General features: G+C 50.2%; 1 protein-coding gene across 2 annotated transcripts in view; it reads left to right on the forward strand.

The window, feature by feature from the left end:
- Window positions 1–13,822, forward strand: part of ZNF282 (zinc finger protein 282) — a 28,437-nt gene extending 14,615 nt beyond the window's left edge. The window contains exons 6-9 of one of the 2 annotated variants that reach the window (XM_053553920.1): window positions 1,592–1,705; window positions 2,935–3,048; window positions 7,831–7,896; window positions 11,380–13,822. In XM_053553920.1, coding sequence (XP_053409895.1) covers window positions 1,592–1,705; window positions 2,935–3,048; window positions 7,831–7,896; window positions 11,380–12,167 — 1,082 coding nt within the window. In that variant the 3' untranslated portion in view covers window positions 12,168–13,822. The remainder of the gene's footprint in view (window positions 1–1,591; window positions 1,706–2,934; window positions 3,049–7,830; window positions 7,897–11,379) is intronic. The other variant, XM_053553921.1, reaches the window with a different exon arrangement.
- Window positions 13,823–16,329: the final 2,507 nt, after the last annotated feature.

Below are 16,329 nucleotides of genomic sequence, written 5' to 3' on the forward strand. Positions count from 1 at the left end.
GTGGCTCAGTGAGTAGGGCCCCAGCCCCATATACTGAGGGTGGCAGGTTCAAACCCGGCCCTGGCCAAATTGCAACCAAAAAATAGCTGGGCGTTGTGGCGGGCGCCTGTAGTCCCAGCTACTCGGGAGGCTGAGGCAAGAGAATCACCTAAGCCCAAGAGTTGGAGGTTGCTGTGAGCTGTGATGTGACGCTACAGCACTCTACCAAGGGTGACCAAGTGAGACTGTCCCCCCACCACCTAAAAAAAAAAAATAGACCTGCTCCCTGACCAGGAAGACCTTCCATTGTTTTAAACAAGTATTTTACGGGCTGCTGCCTCTGTGCCAGGTACCCACATGGCTGTGGTCCTACAGGGAGGTCCTTTTAGGTGGTGTTTCAGCTGGACTCCACTTGTAGGTGAGAACTCTCTTGGAGCAGATGTGCCTATGAGTCAGAATCCTCCAGAGAAACAGAACCAATAAGGGTGTGTGTGTGCGCGCACGCGTGCGCACCAGCGTGCGTGTAGAGACAGAGACAGCTTTAAGAAATTGGCTCACATAATCATAGAGGCTGGCAAGTCTGGAGCTTACAGGGCAGGCCAGCGGGCTGGACACCTAGGGAAGAGTTGATGTTGCAGCTCTGGTTGGCGGGGGCTGTCTGTTGGCAGAGTTCCCTCTTCTGTAGGGAAGGTCAGTCCTTTTCTATCAGGCCTTCTTCATCTAGTTGGATGATGCCCACCCATGTTAGGGAGGGTCTTCTGCTTTACTCAGAGACTACTGATTTAAATGTTAATCTTATCTAAAAAATAGCTTCATGGAAACTATTCTAAATAATGTTTGACCAAATATTTGGGTACTGTGGCCAAGCCAAGTTGACACATAAAATTAACCCTCACAAGATACATTAACATACTGTAGCTCTTTACTTATCCACAGGTTAGAGCTCCACACACCTCATCCCCCCCTTAGTCAAAGCCTCAAACCCATAGGTAAGTGTGAACAGTATCTGGGTAGAGGAAAGCCCGTTCACTCATCATCAGGCATGTTCCTTAAAAGCACCTTGAAAGAGATCTTTAACAGATAAGAAAGCAACGAAGGGTCAGTCAGGTTTAATAGACTCTGCAGAAGAAAGAAAATATAGGATCTCTTCCTTACATCTTAGAAAAATCCCATTCAAAAGATTAAAAGGTTTCTTGGAACATTATTTTGTACCCCATAAATATATATAACTATAATTTGTCAACGTGCAAGTTTTTTTTAAAAAAGGCTTCCTGGAAAGTGTCGTCTTCCTAGAAAATCCCCTCATGAGGATACGTCTTTCCATGGTGGTCTCGGCACGAGGGCAGCAACCTCGTTCTGAGGACATTTAAGTTCCCGTAGCCCAGAGAGACTCTTTATCTTAAAGTCACTGTTTAGTCACTCCCTGTAGCATCCACTTATTTGCAGCAAAATCTCCATTAATTGGGGCCAACCCAACTTAAACCTTTAGTTAATGAGACTAATTTAATTACACCTGATGTTTGGGGGAAAGAGATAATTGCATGCAAAACACAAAGCTTGCAGGCAATTTCTTATCTTCTAATGCCTTTGCTGCTCTTGTCCCCACGAGTAGACTCCCCAATTTCTGCCCAGGACCTCTTGTCCCGGATTAAACAGGAGGAACACCAGTGTGTGTGGGATCAGCAGGATCTGGCAGACAGAGACATCCCTACAGACCCCAATTCAGGTGAGAAAGATGCCAGAATGAATGCTGAGGGCAGCCAGTATTTCTCAAAAGGAAACACAGTTGATGATTTATTGTGTCAATGGAACTGATACTAAAAATTACTTCCACACTGAGTTTTGGATAATAAAAACAATCAAAAGATTCTAAAAACTGTGTATTTCTGTCAGAAAGTCATATACTGCAACTCTTACGTGCCCATCATAACTAAAAAAAAAAAAATTAGGGGTGGCTCCTGTGGCTCAGTGAGTAGGGTGAGGGTTGTGGGTTCAAACCCAGCCTGGGCGTTGTGGTGGGCACCTGTAGTCCTAGCTACTTGGGAGGCTGAGGCAAGAGAATCGCCTAAGCCCAAGAGCTGGAGGTTGCTGTGAGCTGTGTGACACCACAGCACTCTACCGAGGGCAGCAAAGTGAAACTGTTGTCTCTTAAAAAATAAATTTAAAAATAAGTGGGAAAAAATATCATTTATACATTCTGGAATTTCTCGAGTGAATATTCCTAAGATGACTCCTAAGAAACTTCTAGGGAGGGTCCAGCCATTCAGGGAAGCATAAAAGAACAGCATGGAAGCTCCACCTGGCCAGGGCCTATGTACATGTTTACAGAGATGGAGAAGCCCAGTGTCTTTTGCCTGGTGGTTATGACACCAGTCTTATCCCTCCTACCCCCACCACCACCCATACCAGGGAGATGAGAAGTAGAATCTAGGATTCCTTGTAGTTTATCAACTTGACAATAGAAGTTGAAGGGACTCAGGGCAGAGGAGTGCAGTGGCTTCCTGGTGAAGAGTCATCAGGCTTCTCTGCCATTCCCATCAGTGACCTCTTGTGGTTGCCTTTGCTGTTGCTGGTTTCTGAGTCGCACCAATCAGCTGGGATCCTGTGGGTGGTCAGCCATAAGTCTGACCTCTGGCCTGTCCTGGCTGCACAGGTTCCTCAGGGGATTGGTAAATAGATTGGAAAGATCCAGGTTCTCATACTGGCTGTGCCTCAGGACAGTCTTTGGGATGAGCCGCCTCCTCTCTGAGCAATTTGACGTGTCGTGAGCAGTGAGAGCCAGTTTAGGAAGGCACTTTAGTGGGGAGGAATGATGGCCTCTATACGCTCCACAGACACCCCAACTGCCACATGCCCTGCGAGCTAGAGCCTTTGCATGCAATGGTTTTTGAAGCTTTGATAAGATGCCAAACAGAAGTGAACAAAATCTAAGATGCCCTTCTTTCCGTGACACAGAGTCTCTCATCTCAGCACATGACATTTTGTCATGGATCAAGCAGGAGGAGCAGCCCTACCCATGGGGCTCACGTGACTCAGTGGAAGGAGAGCTTGGATTAGACTCTGGCCCCAGTGAGTAATGCGCCCACCGCGACCCTGGATATCTCCTCTTGAGCTAAACAGCTGAGGCCCAAGATGAAGGCTGGTTACTTTCCTCAGCCTGTCCCTTATGGCATGACATTCTGTTGATGGCAGCCTTTCAAAGACTTGCACCAAAGTGTTATCCCTTTCTTTTTGGCATGTGAGAACAGGTGTATTAGCTCCAAGTGCTGTCATAACAAAGTCCCACATATTGGGTGGCTTAAAATCAGAAATTTATTCTCTCACATTTCCACAGGCCAGAAGTGTAAAATCAAGGGGTAGGCAGAGATGTGCCCCCTCTGAAGCCTGTAGGGGAGTTCTTCCTGCTGCTGGCAGTTGCTGGCAGTCTCTGGCACTCTGTGGCCTGTAGCTGCATCACTCTAGTCCTCCGTCTTCACTTGGTGTCCTCTGTTTGTCTGTCTTCACATGGCCATCGTCTCATAAGGACACCAGGGGTCCACTCTACTCTAGTACAACTTCATCTTAACTAACTACATCTGCAGCAACCCTATTTCCAGATGGCCTCGTTCTGAGGTACTGGGGGTTAGGACTTCAACATATTTGGGGAGAAGGACATAATTCAATCCTTAATGGCAGGGAAGGGAAGAGCTGAGCCGTGGTGTCTGAGGCAGGTTGGCAACAACAGGTGGCCACATTCTAGAAAACACTAGCCAAGTACCCAAGTCAGGCCTGAGTGGACATCCTCATGTAAGCGGTAAAGATACTGAAGCTCAAATAGAGAGGGGATTTTTTTTTCTCCTAATATTTTACCAGAGTTGAGGCTCTTGGGTCCTTCTGCAGCAGTACCTGTTGACCTATGACTTTAGGCATATGTTCATGGATTATTTAACACACTTAGCATCAGCTAACATTCCTTATAGACTCAGTGCAATCCCCTTGCCCTCAGGGTGGCTACTTTAGGATCACCAAGGATTGATCAGAATGTTACAGGGCTGGCTGAACATGCCTTTTTTGTTTGTACTCCTGCTATCCTAGAAGAGCTTAAATCCATGTAGGAGCTGAGGACATAGGTTATTTCAAATCTGAACGGCCACTTCAAACTCAGGTGAATGGATCATGCTTTCTGTGAGACAAATTTACTTCAGTTCTGAAAAACACAGGGCAGGTCGGCCTGGAGGAATTGGCCTGGGATGGTAGAGAAACAGTATATGCCCCTGTTTGAGATAAAATTGAAAGCAGTCTTTTTTTTTTTTTTTCACCATACAGTGGTTTTATATACCATTTGACGAATTTTCATCACACTGGTTAACATAGTCTTCCTGGCGTTTTCTTAATTATTGTGTTCATTCATTTTTTTTTTTTTTTTTTTTGAGACAGTCTCACTTTCTTACCCTCACCAGAGTGCCGTGGCATCATAGCTCACAATAACCACAAATTTTTGGGTTCAAGTGATCCTCTTGCCTTAGCCTCCTGAGTAGCTGGGTCTACAGGCGCCCAGCTAGTTTTAGAAATGGGGTCTTATTCTTGTTCAGGCTGGTCTCAAACTCCTGAGCTTAAGCAATCCACTGGCCTGGGCTCCTAGTGTGCTAGAATTATAGGCATGAATCACTGCACCCAGCCAGAAAGTAGTCCTCTTTGTAACCTGTTGCCATGGTAAGATGACATGGGGGAAAGCCAGGGGACTAGTGTGCCTTGAGAAATGGTAGCAGCTGACACCACTTTTTCCTCCACAGCCCCTGGGCCACCACGGCTAGCTGTGTGTCAGGAGCTGGCTCATCAGATGTGGGCTGGGAAGTTCTGCCCAAACCCTTGCTTATCCCTCAGCGCTACCTGCCGGGTCCTCCAACTTGGCTGGGAGCCCGTGGGCCTGCAGAAGCCTTTTCCTGAGGACCAGGGCTGTGTGGAAGTCAATCTAGGAAGACTGGGGAACAACCCACGGGGCCATTTCCCTACTTGCGTTTGGCCACGATGGCTCATAAAATGATTGGCCTTATGTTGTTTTATCTTTGGAAAGCCTTTGAATCCTAGCATTTGTGAGGAAATGCCCAGAATTTGGGAGATAGGAGTGTCTGAAATGCTTCTCTTATCTGCCCAGTCATTGTAGCCTCTCATCAGGGCCTCTGTTCTTTCTCTCAAAGTGGGCCCCCCCTCCCAGTTATTCATGTTGGAATTTGAAACTGGTGTCTCATCTGTGGTTTCTTTGAGGCTTAAGACCAACCTAGTGTGTGGTTGCCAGGAACAACTGATGGTGAATCAGGGTGGAGTGTGGAAGAGTCTCTGGAAAGGGGCCAGAGGGAACAGAGCAGGGAGGTAGAGAGTAAAATGCAGAGTATATAACACCCATTCCTGCCAACCTTCTCTGGCCCTGGGATATGTAAGTGAGAAAGAACTGCTATTCTGTTTGAGTCAAAGAAAGACCTCAACCTAATTGGACATTGCATTTTCACAAAAAAGGATTTCTGAATGTATACATTAGTATTGAGTCTGTGCTCTCCATTAGTGTAAAACAGGGGAAAATTCAGATCCCCCAAAGTTAATGTGTGTGAGGCTTCATCGAAGCAGGATGTGTGGATAGGACTTTGGAGTTCAGTGACTACTGGAGTGAGTGGTGGAGGGAGCCTGGCCACCCTACCCAGAATGGGATTGGAAAGTGCCCTGTTAAAATTCCCATATTATTCACTGCTTTGGGTTAAAACAGTGTTTCTAATGTTTTTTAGTTTTATTTAGCAAATATTTACTTAGTGCCTGCTGCGTGCTATCAGTATTATAAGCACTAAGAATAAATAGTGAAGAAGGACCTTTCCTTTTGTGGGAAGAGGATGGATAAAAAGCAAGCAAGCAAGTTAAAGTCTGGGCGTGGTGACTTTTCTGAGGATGGTGTGTCAGGGAGTACAGGAGAGTGGAAGTGAGAGTAGAGTCGGCAGGAAAGGCCACCCTCAGGGAGTCACACGTGAGCAGCTCCCTACTCCAGAGGAGGAGGAGCCACCCACAGGCTTGAGAAGAGGAGACTGAGCAGGAAGAGCAAGAGCCCGGGGCTCCGAGCATGGCTAGAGCTCTGAGCAGGGAGCACCTACCACGTACGGCAACCAGTGCACCGAGTTAGAGTTTGGATTTTATTCTGATAAAAAAGGAGATTAATAAAGGGTTTTAAACAGGGTAGTAACATGAGCTGGTTTACTTTTTGTTTTGAGACAGTCTCATTCTATCACCCTGGGTAGAGTGCTGTGGAGTCATCACAGGTCACAGCAACCTCCAGCTCTTGGGCTTAGGCGATTCTCTTGCCTCAGCCTCCTAAGTAGCTGGGATTACAGGTGTACACCACAAGGCCCATCTGATTTTTCTTTTTCTTTTTTTTTTTTTGAGACAGAGCCTCAAGCTGTCGCCCTGGGTAGAGTTCAGTGGCACCATAGCTCACAGCAACCTTCAACTCCTGGGCTTAAGCAATTCTCTTACCTCAGCCTCCCAAGTAGCTGGGACTACAGGTGCCCACCACAATGCCTGGCTATTTTTTGGTTGTAGCCGTCGTTGTTGTTTGGCGGGCCCAGGCTAGATTTGAACCTGCCAGCTCTGGTATATGTGGCTGGCACCTTAGCTGCTTAAGCTATAGGCGCTGAGCCCATCTAATTTTTCTTTTTTTCTTTTTTTTTTTTTTTGTAGAGATGAGGTCTTGCTCTTACTTACTTACTCTTGCTCTTACTCAGGCTGGTCTTGAACTCCTGAGTCTCAAGCAATCTGTACACCTTGGCCTCTCAGAGTGCTAGGATTACAGGTGTGAGCCACCTTGATGCGGCCTGGTTTACATTTTTGTAGGATAAATTCAGGACTGGATTGGGGACAGAGTGGGGGGTGGGGGGAGTGCTGGGTGGTCAGAGTTGGGGTTGCAGCTGGGCACAGGAGAGAGGCACAGGATTCAAGCTGCCCAATGAGAGTGTGACTGATGGACTCCATGTGGTGGGTGTGGGATGAAGAATGGCTCCTAGGTCTGAGTCCTGAAGAAATGAGTGAATCAGTGCTGAGTCCTGGAAAAGCACCAGTGTTGCTGTTGGAATCAGTGTTCTACTTTGGACCTATTAAAATCTGAAGTGACATCCACCTGGCAGTGTTAGGTAGATGAATATAGGTGTCTGAAGGTCAGGAGAGACAGATGGGCATCACCTGAATTGGGAGTCATAGGCTGCAGCAACTTCAACAGCAGGCTGGACCTCATAGTCAGGGGCACAGTCCTCCACAGTACTGCCCTTGCCTCAGACACCAGACACAAATTTGGGGGACCCAGGTTACCTTGACTTCTGATCAACTGGCTACAAATTCGCGGATTCCTGCTACCCCCTCAGGTTCAATCATTTGCTAGAATGACTGATAGAATTCAGGAAAGTGCTCTATGTATAATTACAGTTTTATTGTAGCAAAACCATTCAAATCAGGAGCAGCCAGAAAGAGACACATAAAACTATGTCTGGGAGGGTCCCAGACGCACAACTTCCATTGCCCTTTTCTTACGGAGTCAGGCCATGTCACCCTGCCAGCACGTTGATGTGTGACAATATGCAGAGTGTTGCCAACCAAGGAATTTCGCCTGAGCTTTGGTGTCAGAGTTTTTGTCGGGGTTTCTTTATACAGGTATGATTGATGGAATCATCCCTTGCCAGAGTCAACTCAGTCTCTAGCCTCCCCCACTCCGTGGAGGTTGGGCTCCAAACTCTAACTCTTGAATCTGGAGGTCGGTGTTTCAGGCCTGGGTAGCCCCCAGCCTAGTTATTTTCAACCCTCTAGGGGCCTGCCATGAATAACAAAGACACTCCTATCTCTTAGGAAATTCCAAGGATTTACAGGCTACTTCCCAGGAACCAGGGACAAAGACCAGACAAATTATTACAGGTAGGTTGTTTTAAGGCTGAAGACTGAATGAGCTCTAGGGACAAAGATCTAAAGAGATCCCGGGGTTGAGCCTTGAGGAAAACCAGAAATCCGGCCCCTGGAGGCTAGGAGAGAATCTCTCAGCAGGAAGGAAGGAGTGTTTAACCACCTGAGATTCCAATGAGGGGCTTTGCGTGCAGGGCAGGGAAAAGGCTGTTGGATTTGGGATATTATTGTTGGTGACCTTGACTAAAGTTGTTTCAGTGGAGTGTGGGGACATATGCCTGATTGTCTGAAAAGAGAGTGGGAGTTAAAGAAGCAGTGACAGCAAGTGTCAGTAACTCCTGGTGAATCTTGCTATGGAGAGCAACAGAGAGATGACATGACATGAGCTGGGGTGGGGAGTGCAGGGGTCTAGGGAGGGTGTTCTTTTAAGTTGAAAGATAACTAGATCATTGTTTTTGGTAGGACGCTTTCAACTGCTTTCGAACCCTGATTCAAACTGCCCTGAAGAATAAAGAAATGTATTCTCTTACATCCCTAGAAGTCCTGAAGTAGTCAGGTTCAGGTTTAGTTGGTTCAAGGACTCAGCTGTGTTTTCAAGGACCCAGGTTCTTTCCAACTCTTTGCTTGGACGTCTGTAATGTGGCTTCATCCTCAAGTTGCTAGCTTGAAGGCTGTAGCTGCTCCAAGCATCACATTCAAACCCAGAAGAAAAAGCCCATCCTTTCCTGCACACTCTTAAGGAGACGGGAAACCTTCCTGAGGCCTCCCAGCAAACCCTTCCTCATACCTCATTGGTCAGGATAAGGTCACATGCCTACCTCTGAATCTGTTACCTGCTGGTGACGAGAAAAGAAAAGTCCAGTACAGGGGAAGGGCCTAGAGGAGGAGGTATGAGTGGAAAGTTAGTACACACCCGACACCCGGAACATGATGCCAGGCTGTGTGGGGTCCCCCCGTGAGGTCTGTGCAGTTTTCTGCAGCAAGATTCAGTGGCCTAATTGCAGCAACTGGACTGGGGTTTTCCAGGCAAGCACGACTGAGGAGAGGGGAGAAAAGGCGATAAGGGTGTTTGCCAGCAAGTGATTGGACTATATTGGGACACCAAGTTGCATCAAGAAGATAGAAAAAGGGTATGGAGCCAAGCACTGTGGCACACACCTGTAATCCTAGCACTCAGGGATCCCAAGGCAGGTGGATTGCTTGAGCTCAGGAGTTTGAGACCAGCCGTAGCAAGAGTAAGACCTCATCTCAGCTTGGCACCTACAGCTCAGTGGTTAAGGCTCTGGCCACATACACTGGGGCTGGTGGGTTCCAACCCGGCCTGGGCCTGCCAAACAACGACAACTACAACAACAACAACAAATAGCTGGGTGTTGTGGCGGGCGCCTGTAGTCCCAGCTACTTGGGAGGCTGAGGCAAGAGAATCACTTAAGCCCAGGAGTTAGAGGTTGCTGTGACCTGTGATGCCACGGCATTCTACCCAGGGCGACAGCTTGAGGCTCTGTCTCAGAAGAAAAAAAAGGAGAAAGGGTGTGGACCATGGCAGGACAGTGAGAAAGTGGATTGTGGCTCCATTGGGTTGGCAGAATTATCAGAGTTCCATTGTCTTAGGTTTCCCAGGAAACAGCCCTTGGAAGTTTGCATGCACGTGGTTTCCTTGTGAGTCTAACCTGTGCAGGAGAGAGAGCATCATGACTGGGAATCAGGAGAAGCAAAGACCCACAGTGCAGTAGACACAGAGGCCTTACTAGTCTCACAGGATGCTCCAGAGCTGGGGTGACCTTCCTGGATATCTGAATTGAGGGGAGGAGAATTATTTGGGCCTGTGCTCCTGGGCAGTGTCCTATGGACATAGTTCTCTTCCTGGCCTTTTTTTTTTTTTTTTTGAGACAGTCTCACAGTCGCCCTGGGGTTAAATGCCATGGCAATCTAGCTCACAGCAACCTCAGATTCATGTCTTCTAGTGAACCTCTTGCTTCAGCCTCCTGAGTAGCTGGGACTACAGGCTCCTACCACAATGCCTGGCTAGTTTTTGGAAGAGATGGGGTCTCGCTCTTGCTCAGGCTGGTCTGGAACTCTGAGCTCAAGCAATCCACCTGCCTCGGCCTCCCAGAGTGCTAGGATTATAGTCGTGAGCTTCCGTGCCCGGCCTGCCTGATCGATTTTCATTGGGACAGAGAGGGAAGGCTGGGCCCACTCCATGTAAGGGTATTGTTTAGGGATAGGCCTGGGTCAGACACCAGCAAGCATCAGGGGTTGGATGGAAACGGAGCAAATGTGGCCTGAGAAGTGGCATCCAGGGAGCAGCTGGGTCCTGGGCAGAGATGGAGTAGGAACACAGAAGGGAAAAAAGGATGGCAAGAAGAGGTGGGGGCAGATGTAAACTTCACTTTCCTTAGAGTTCTTTCACAGGCTGCCCCTAAATGTGGGAGCTGGGCTCCTCAGAAGAAGGAATCAGACTGGATACAGGGGAGGTGACAGAAGTTGGAGGTTTCAGAAGACTCCAGGTGGCATGGTGCCCTTAGCTCAATGGTTAGAGCACTGACCACATGCACCGGGCTGGTGGGTTTGAACCCTGCTAGGGCCTGCTAAACAACCACAGCAGTAACAACAAAAAATAGCTGGGGGTTGTGGCGGGCACCTGTTGTCCCAGCTACTTGGGAGGCTGAGGCAGAGAATCACTTAAGCCCAAGAGTTGGAGGTTGCTGTAAGCTGTGATGCCATGGCACTCTACCCAGGGCGACATAGTGAAACTTTGTCTCAAAAAAAAAGCGCAGCATACAGGATGGCTTTTCTGTCAGCCTAAGGTCACCATTCTGATGCCCAGAGCCTGTGCTTTGTCCCTACTGAGCCCTGAAGTGGTGGAGAGCTGTACACTCATGGTCTGGAGACTCTAGGGTGCAGGGAAAGGGGACATAGGAGCCCTACTTCCCAGGGAAGCAGTCAGGGCAGCTACTTCCATACAGGGGTGTTGAGGGTCCAGGGCCAAGGTGGGACTCACACTGTCCCAGGTGCCTGCCCTGAATCACAAGTCAGATGCCACTTGCCTAATGGAGACAGGACTGCCAGGCATCTGGTGCTTATGGTCCCAGCTTCCTGCATTCCATTCCTATGACCTCTAGATCTCTAGACTTTAGATAAGGCCTGGCAAATTCTTCCCTTCTGGTTGTCCACTGGACTGCAGTCAAGTCTGGTTATTTCTGGACAGTTCTACCTTCCGTAACTTATGGGGAGGAGCCTGTTACCCGTAAGCCCCGAGTGCCATGCTGGCTTCGTGGCGTTGCCGCGTGCTGTCCGCTCGACCCACTTCTGGCACTCCACAGTGGATGTCTTTGGGCAGGTCGGGGGCCACATAGATCGTGACTGTTCATCTTCGGTCTGCTCATTTTTAGTGAAACTGAGGTCCAGGTAGCTTGTGAGCTAGGCCCCCTTGCCAGAGCAGTATGGGGTTGTGGGCGAGGACGCTGTCAGCAGGTCACCTCTTTGTGTCTCCCCCAGGTGACAGCCTGCTGATGGTGAAGAACCCTCCGGCCCCGCCGCAGCCCCAGCCCCAGCCCCAGCCGCATGGCCTGCCCCCGCTCCCGACGGCCGAGAACCCGGGCGGCCCCCCGAGCCGTGGGCTGCTGGACGACGGCTTCTCGGCTCTGCCTGGGGAGCGGGCCGGTGCGGCCGAGGCGCCGCCGGGCGGGGAGGGCGGCGCGGGAGGCGGCGGCGGTGGCGGTGGCGGCGACGCGGGAGCGAGTGCGGGTGGCGGCTGCGGCAGCTGCTGTCCCGGTGGCCTGCGGCGGAGCCTGCTCCTGCACGGCGCGCGCACCAAGCCCTACTCGTGCCCCGAGTGCGGCAAGAGCTTCGGCGTGCGCAAGAGCCTCATCATCCACCACCGCAGCCACACCAAGGAGCGGCCCTACGAGTGCGCCGAGTGTGAGAAGAGCTTCAACTGCCACTCGGGCCTCATCCGCCATCAGATGACGCACCGCGGCGAGCGGCCCTACAAGTGCTCCGAATGTGAGAAGACCTACAGCCGCAAGGAGCACCTGCAGAACCACCAGCGGCTGCACACGGGCGAGCGGCCCTTCCAGTGCGCGCTCTGTGGCAAGAGCTTCATCCGCAAGCAGAACCTGCTCAAGCACCAGCGCATCCACACGGGCGAGCGACCCTACACGTGCGGCGAGTGCGGCAAGAGCTTCCGCTACAAGGAGTCGCTCAAGGACCACCTGCGTGTGCACAGCGGCGGCCCCGGCATCGGCGCCCCGCGACCGCTGCAGCCTCCACCTGAGCGAGACTAGGGCTGGGCGGGGGGGAGGGAACGGACTGGGCGTGTGGGAATGGCCAGACCCTCCCGCCCCAGCGTTCTTTCCCGCCCTCTGCCTGCTGGAAATCGGGAACAAGAATTGCACTCCAGACGGTGGGCCCCTGAGGGCTGGGCAGGGGTACCCCAGATTCATCTGGCCTGAATGGACAGCCCAGCTCATCTCATAGGGTGAACCGAACGGCTGGGGAAGGTGTCACAGGGACAGCAAGGCAGCGAGAGTCTTCGGGCACCCCCATCAGACCAGCCAGGGTGCCCTTTGGCCACTAGGGCCACAGATTGTGGTCAGGGGAAATGACCAGGGAGTCTCAGACCCTTCTGAGATAAGGAACTAAGGTCCTAAGGTTAGGAGATACCCCGAAAAAGGAAGCAAAGGTCTAATGGTGAGCTGAGGGATGTGCTAAGGGTTAACATGTTTATGACAACACTGCCTCGCGTTTAAATGGCGCTTTATACTTTTTAAAAAGTGTTTTCTATCCGTTATCTATTTTTCACCCTTAGTCTATCCCTCTGAAGATAAATAGGGTTGAATGTTCTTGACTTGGTGACAGAGGAAAGTGAGACACCGTGAGATGGTTTACCCAAGATCAGGCATGAACAGGTGCCCGCCCCAGTGCAGGGTCCCCACCACACTCGCTGCCTACCTCCGTGGTTGGAGAGACTGCTCTGGCCTGGCCTTCCTGGGCGCTCTCCTCTCCCTTTCCTCCACTTGACCCACCAAAATAAAAAACAAACAAAACCTAGAAGCAACAGGGGGCCAACTCATGGGTTACTGGGAATAGGGGGTAAACTGGCTAAAAAACACCCCAGGCTATGCTTCCGGAAGCCTTTTTATAGGTGAGAGCTTCCAGAAGCATCCTGCAAAGCCCCAGACTGTCCTTCCCATCTCCAGTCCCTCAGTCTGGTGCAGGAGGTCTTTTCACTGCACAAAATAGTGCCCTGGCCCTCCAGAGGCAGCTGGTGCCCTGGGTCAGACCTCACCTCGATTTATTCCAGTTTCCCCAGGGTAAAGGTAAGGGAGAGGCTTCACTGCAAGAGCAGCCATCCAGAAAGTGAGTCTCTTCCTTGGAGGGCCGGGCAAACAGGTGCTAGAGTCTGAGCCTCAGTCTCTCTGCCCTGGGCCTCCCAATTGGTGCTATCTGTTAACTGACCATGCTCCTGGACATGGACACAGACCCTGCTGTGCTCCGGACCCTGCAGGCGCCCTGGGAGGCGCCCAAAGGACTCCCTTTCATGTTGGTGCATCTGCTCTGTGGCTCTGGGCAACATGTCCTGAGGGGCCACCGTCTCCATTTCAGCATCTTGCATGGCCAAGCACGGGGTGGGGTGGCATGCCCCAGGACCCTGTTTTGTTTGTGTCAAAAATGACGTTTCCTGCTCTTCCTATGGATCCCACTTCTCTCCCAGCCAGGGGAACAGTGGGCAGCCAGCGCCTGGCACCACTTTGTGAGCTCTCTGCTTCCGCCCTTGCCCTCATCGCGCTGCTCTGCTTTCCTCAGACCCCTTTTTGCCGTGCAAAGGGAATTCTTGAAATTGAATAAAAGGTATCCAGATTGCGGACTGCATGTTCACAAAGCCAGGGGTTCTCCAGCTTGGCTTCCTATAGTAAAGCCTCAATGAACTGGAATCCAATTAACTGGGATTTTTTTTGTTTCTTCATTCTGCTTTTTGAAGGAGGCAAATCTTAAGAAAGCAAGTTGAGGTGAGAAATGAAACAGACAAGGTTCAGTAGAGTTTTCTTAGAGCAGAAGCGACCCTCCAGTTCAGCCAGTGAGTGAGAGAGGACAGTATGCTACCTTTCAAAAGCATACATAGAAAATTAATATTTTAATCTAAATCATGAAAAAGAAGATCGAATTTTATTTGGCTGTTGGCAGGATGAGGAAGGGGAGAAATCACTGAGACATGCATTTAAAACATCTGAACACAAAATCTGATCTTTATTCTACCCTCAAGGCGCTGATTCCCAAGGAAGTTTAGTAAGGAAGCTAGTGATAGCCAACAATGAGTCTCTGGTTTCCTGGGTCCTGCACTGGTGGCCCCCATTGCACCATGAGTTGTCCCAACCCTCAGTGCAGGTCTCATGGTGAGCTCTACTCCATTACTTCTATACGTCTGGTCAAGGGCAGGTGCTGGAGGGGTGCAAGTGAGTGGAATTGGGAGACAGACCCATGTGAAGAGGAAACTGGCAGCCCGAGGCAGTGTGGTTTGCTTGACAACAGAACTTTATGAGGAGTAGGATTCGTGATACGGTAAATAAAAGCTGGGACATGAAGGATGAGTTGGATGGGGTAAGGAAGAGGAAAAATGGAGAGAAACAAAACAGGGAGACTGGTGTGGCCAGAGGCAGTGGAGATGAGCACTGAAGATGTAGGTGGGATGGTTGGGTGTTGGGGCACAGCCAGGCCATGGAGGTCCTTGAACACCAGACTGCCTAGACAGGCTGCCTCTTAGCCTGGGGTCCACTGTGCTGCAGCCTCTTCAGAATCCTGTAGAAACAGAGTGCATAGCTCTGAAAGGCCAGAGAGGATGGGATGGAAATCTTAGAAAGGCAGGTTTAAACCAGACACCATTGGAAGGTGAGAGAAACCAGAAGCAAAATTATTTTATGATCGAGGAGTCAGGCACCAGGCTTGGTGCTAGTGCTCAGTGGTTAGGGCACCAGCCACATGCACCAGGGCTGGTGGGTTCAAACCCAGCAGGACCTATTGACAACAATAACAAAAAAATAGCCGGGGGCAGCGCCTCTGGCTCAAAGGAGTAGGGCGCTGGCCCCATATGCCAAGGTGGTGGGTTCAAACCCAGCCCCGGCCAAAAACTGAAAAAAAAAAAAAAATAGCTGGGCAATGTGGTAGGCACTTGTAAGCCCAGATACTTGGGAGGCTGAAGCAAAAGAATGGTTTAAGCCCAAGAGGTTGCTCTGAGCTGTGATGCCACAGCACTCTACTAAAGGGTGACACAGTCAGACTCTGTCAAAAAAAGAAAAAAAAGGGAGTCAGGCACCATAGCTGCTTCCCTGAAATCTGGCCCCTGGGTATTGGCTATGGGAGGGGAGAAAGAGGAAAAGGAGGGAACTTTACCCCAGGCCCGAGATTAACCAGTCTGTGCCTATAATTTTACAGTACTGGTCCATCCAATAGCTACTGTTACAAAACATGCCATGGGGCATCCTATTAGCCCAGGGCCAGACTTGATTAGAGCACAGTGGAACAGTTTGGGGGAGGCCATGGCTGTCGTTCCGCAAACCCCCCACCCCCTGCTGACTCCTAGGGAGCCAAGAGGGAGTGATATCTCTAAACCAGTCACACTTGATAGGAAGGGTCCTGGGTGGCTATCAGAATCACACCCCCCACCCCATCCTGGCGAGATTTCCATCCCAAAGGTTGAGGATCTCTGTTTAAACCTCTAGATACATTTTAAACCCATATCACCCCTTAGTATAATAATTTCTTTCTTTCTTTTTTTTTTTAAGAGACAGAGTCTCACTTTGTCGCCCTTGGTAGAGTGCCGTGGCATCACAGCTCATAGCGACCTCCAGCTCTTGGGTTTAGGCGATTCTCTCGCCTCAGCCTCCCAAGTAGCTGGGACAATAGGCGCCCGCCACAATGCCCGGCTATGTTTTTTTTGTTGTTGCAGTTTGGCGGGGGCTGGGTTTGAACCCGCCACCCTTGGTATATGGGGCTGGCGTGGCCATCGCCCTACTCACTGAGCCACAGGCGCCACCCAGTATAATAATTTCTATAGGTTTCACTATCTCCTGTGGTCATAAACTGCCTTTGTCTCCTGTCCAAGATTCAAGGGAGACTCTGTACCAGTGTTGGAAGCATAAGCCAGTATTGCTCATCCTGGTGTCCCCACACTTTTCAGCCCCTATCCTACAATAGTGCCAGAAGCAGCAGCCCCTGCCTGACTTGTCAAGGATTTGGGAGTGAGGACAGGTTCATTTTCCTTTGTCAGCTTGTCCCTCACTTTCCTGCTGTCTGGATTCTCAGATTCGCCTGCATCTTCCTTCATACTCCTGGGCTCCTCTCTGCTCTGAACAAAGCCCCATGGTGGCATTCAGTTCTTTGCTTGATTTCCCCCATAAGGCACTTATGTGTAGTATACTCTTATACGTTGGAAGTTACAGAAAGGGGCTC

Source organism: Nycticebus coucang, chromosome 11, assembly GCF_027406575.1.
Source record: "Nycticebus coucang isolate mNycCou1 chromosome 11, mNycCou1.pri, whole genome shotgun sequence".
Classification (NCBI taxonomy): Eukaryota; Metazoa; Chordata; class Mammalia; order Primates; family Lorisidae; genus Nycticebus; species Nycticebus coucang.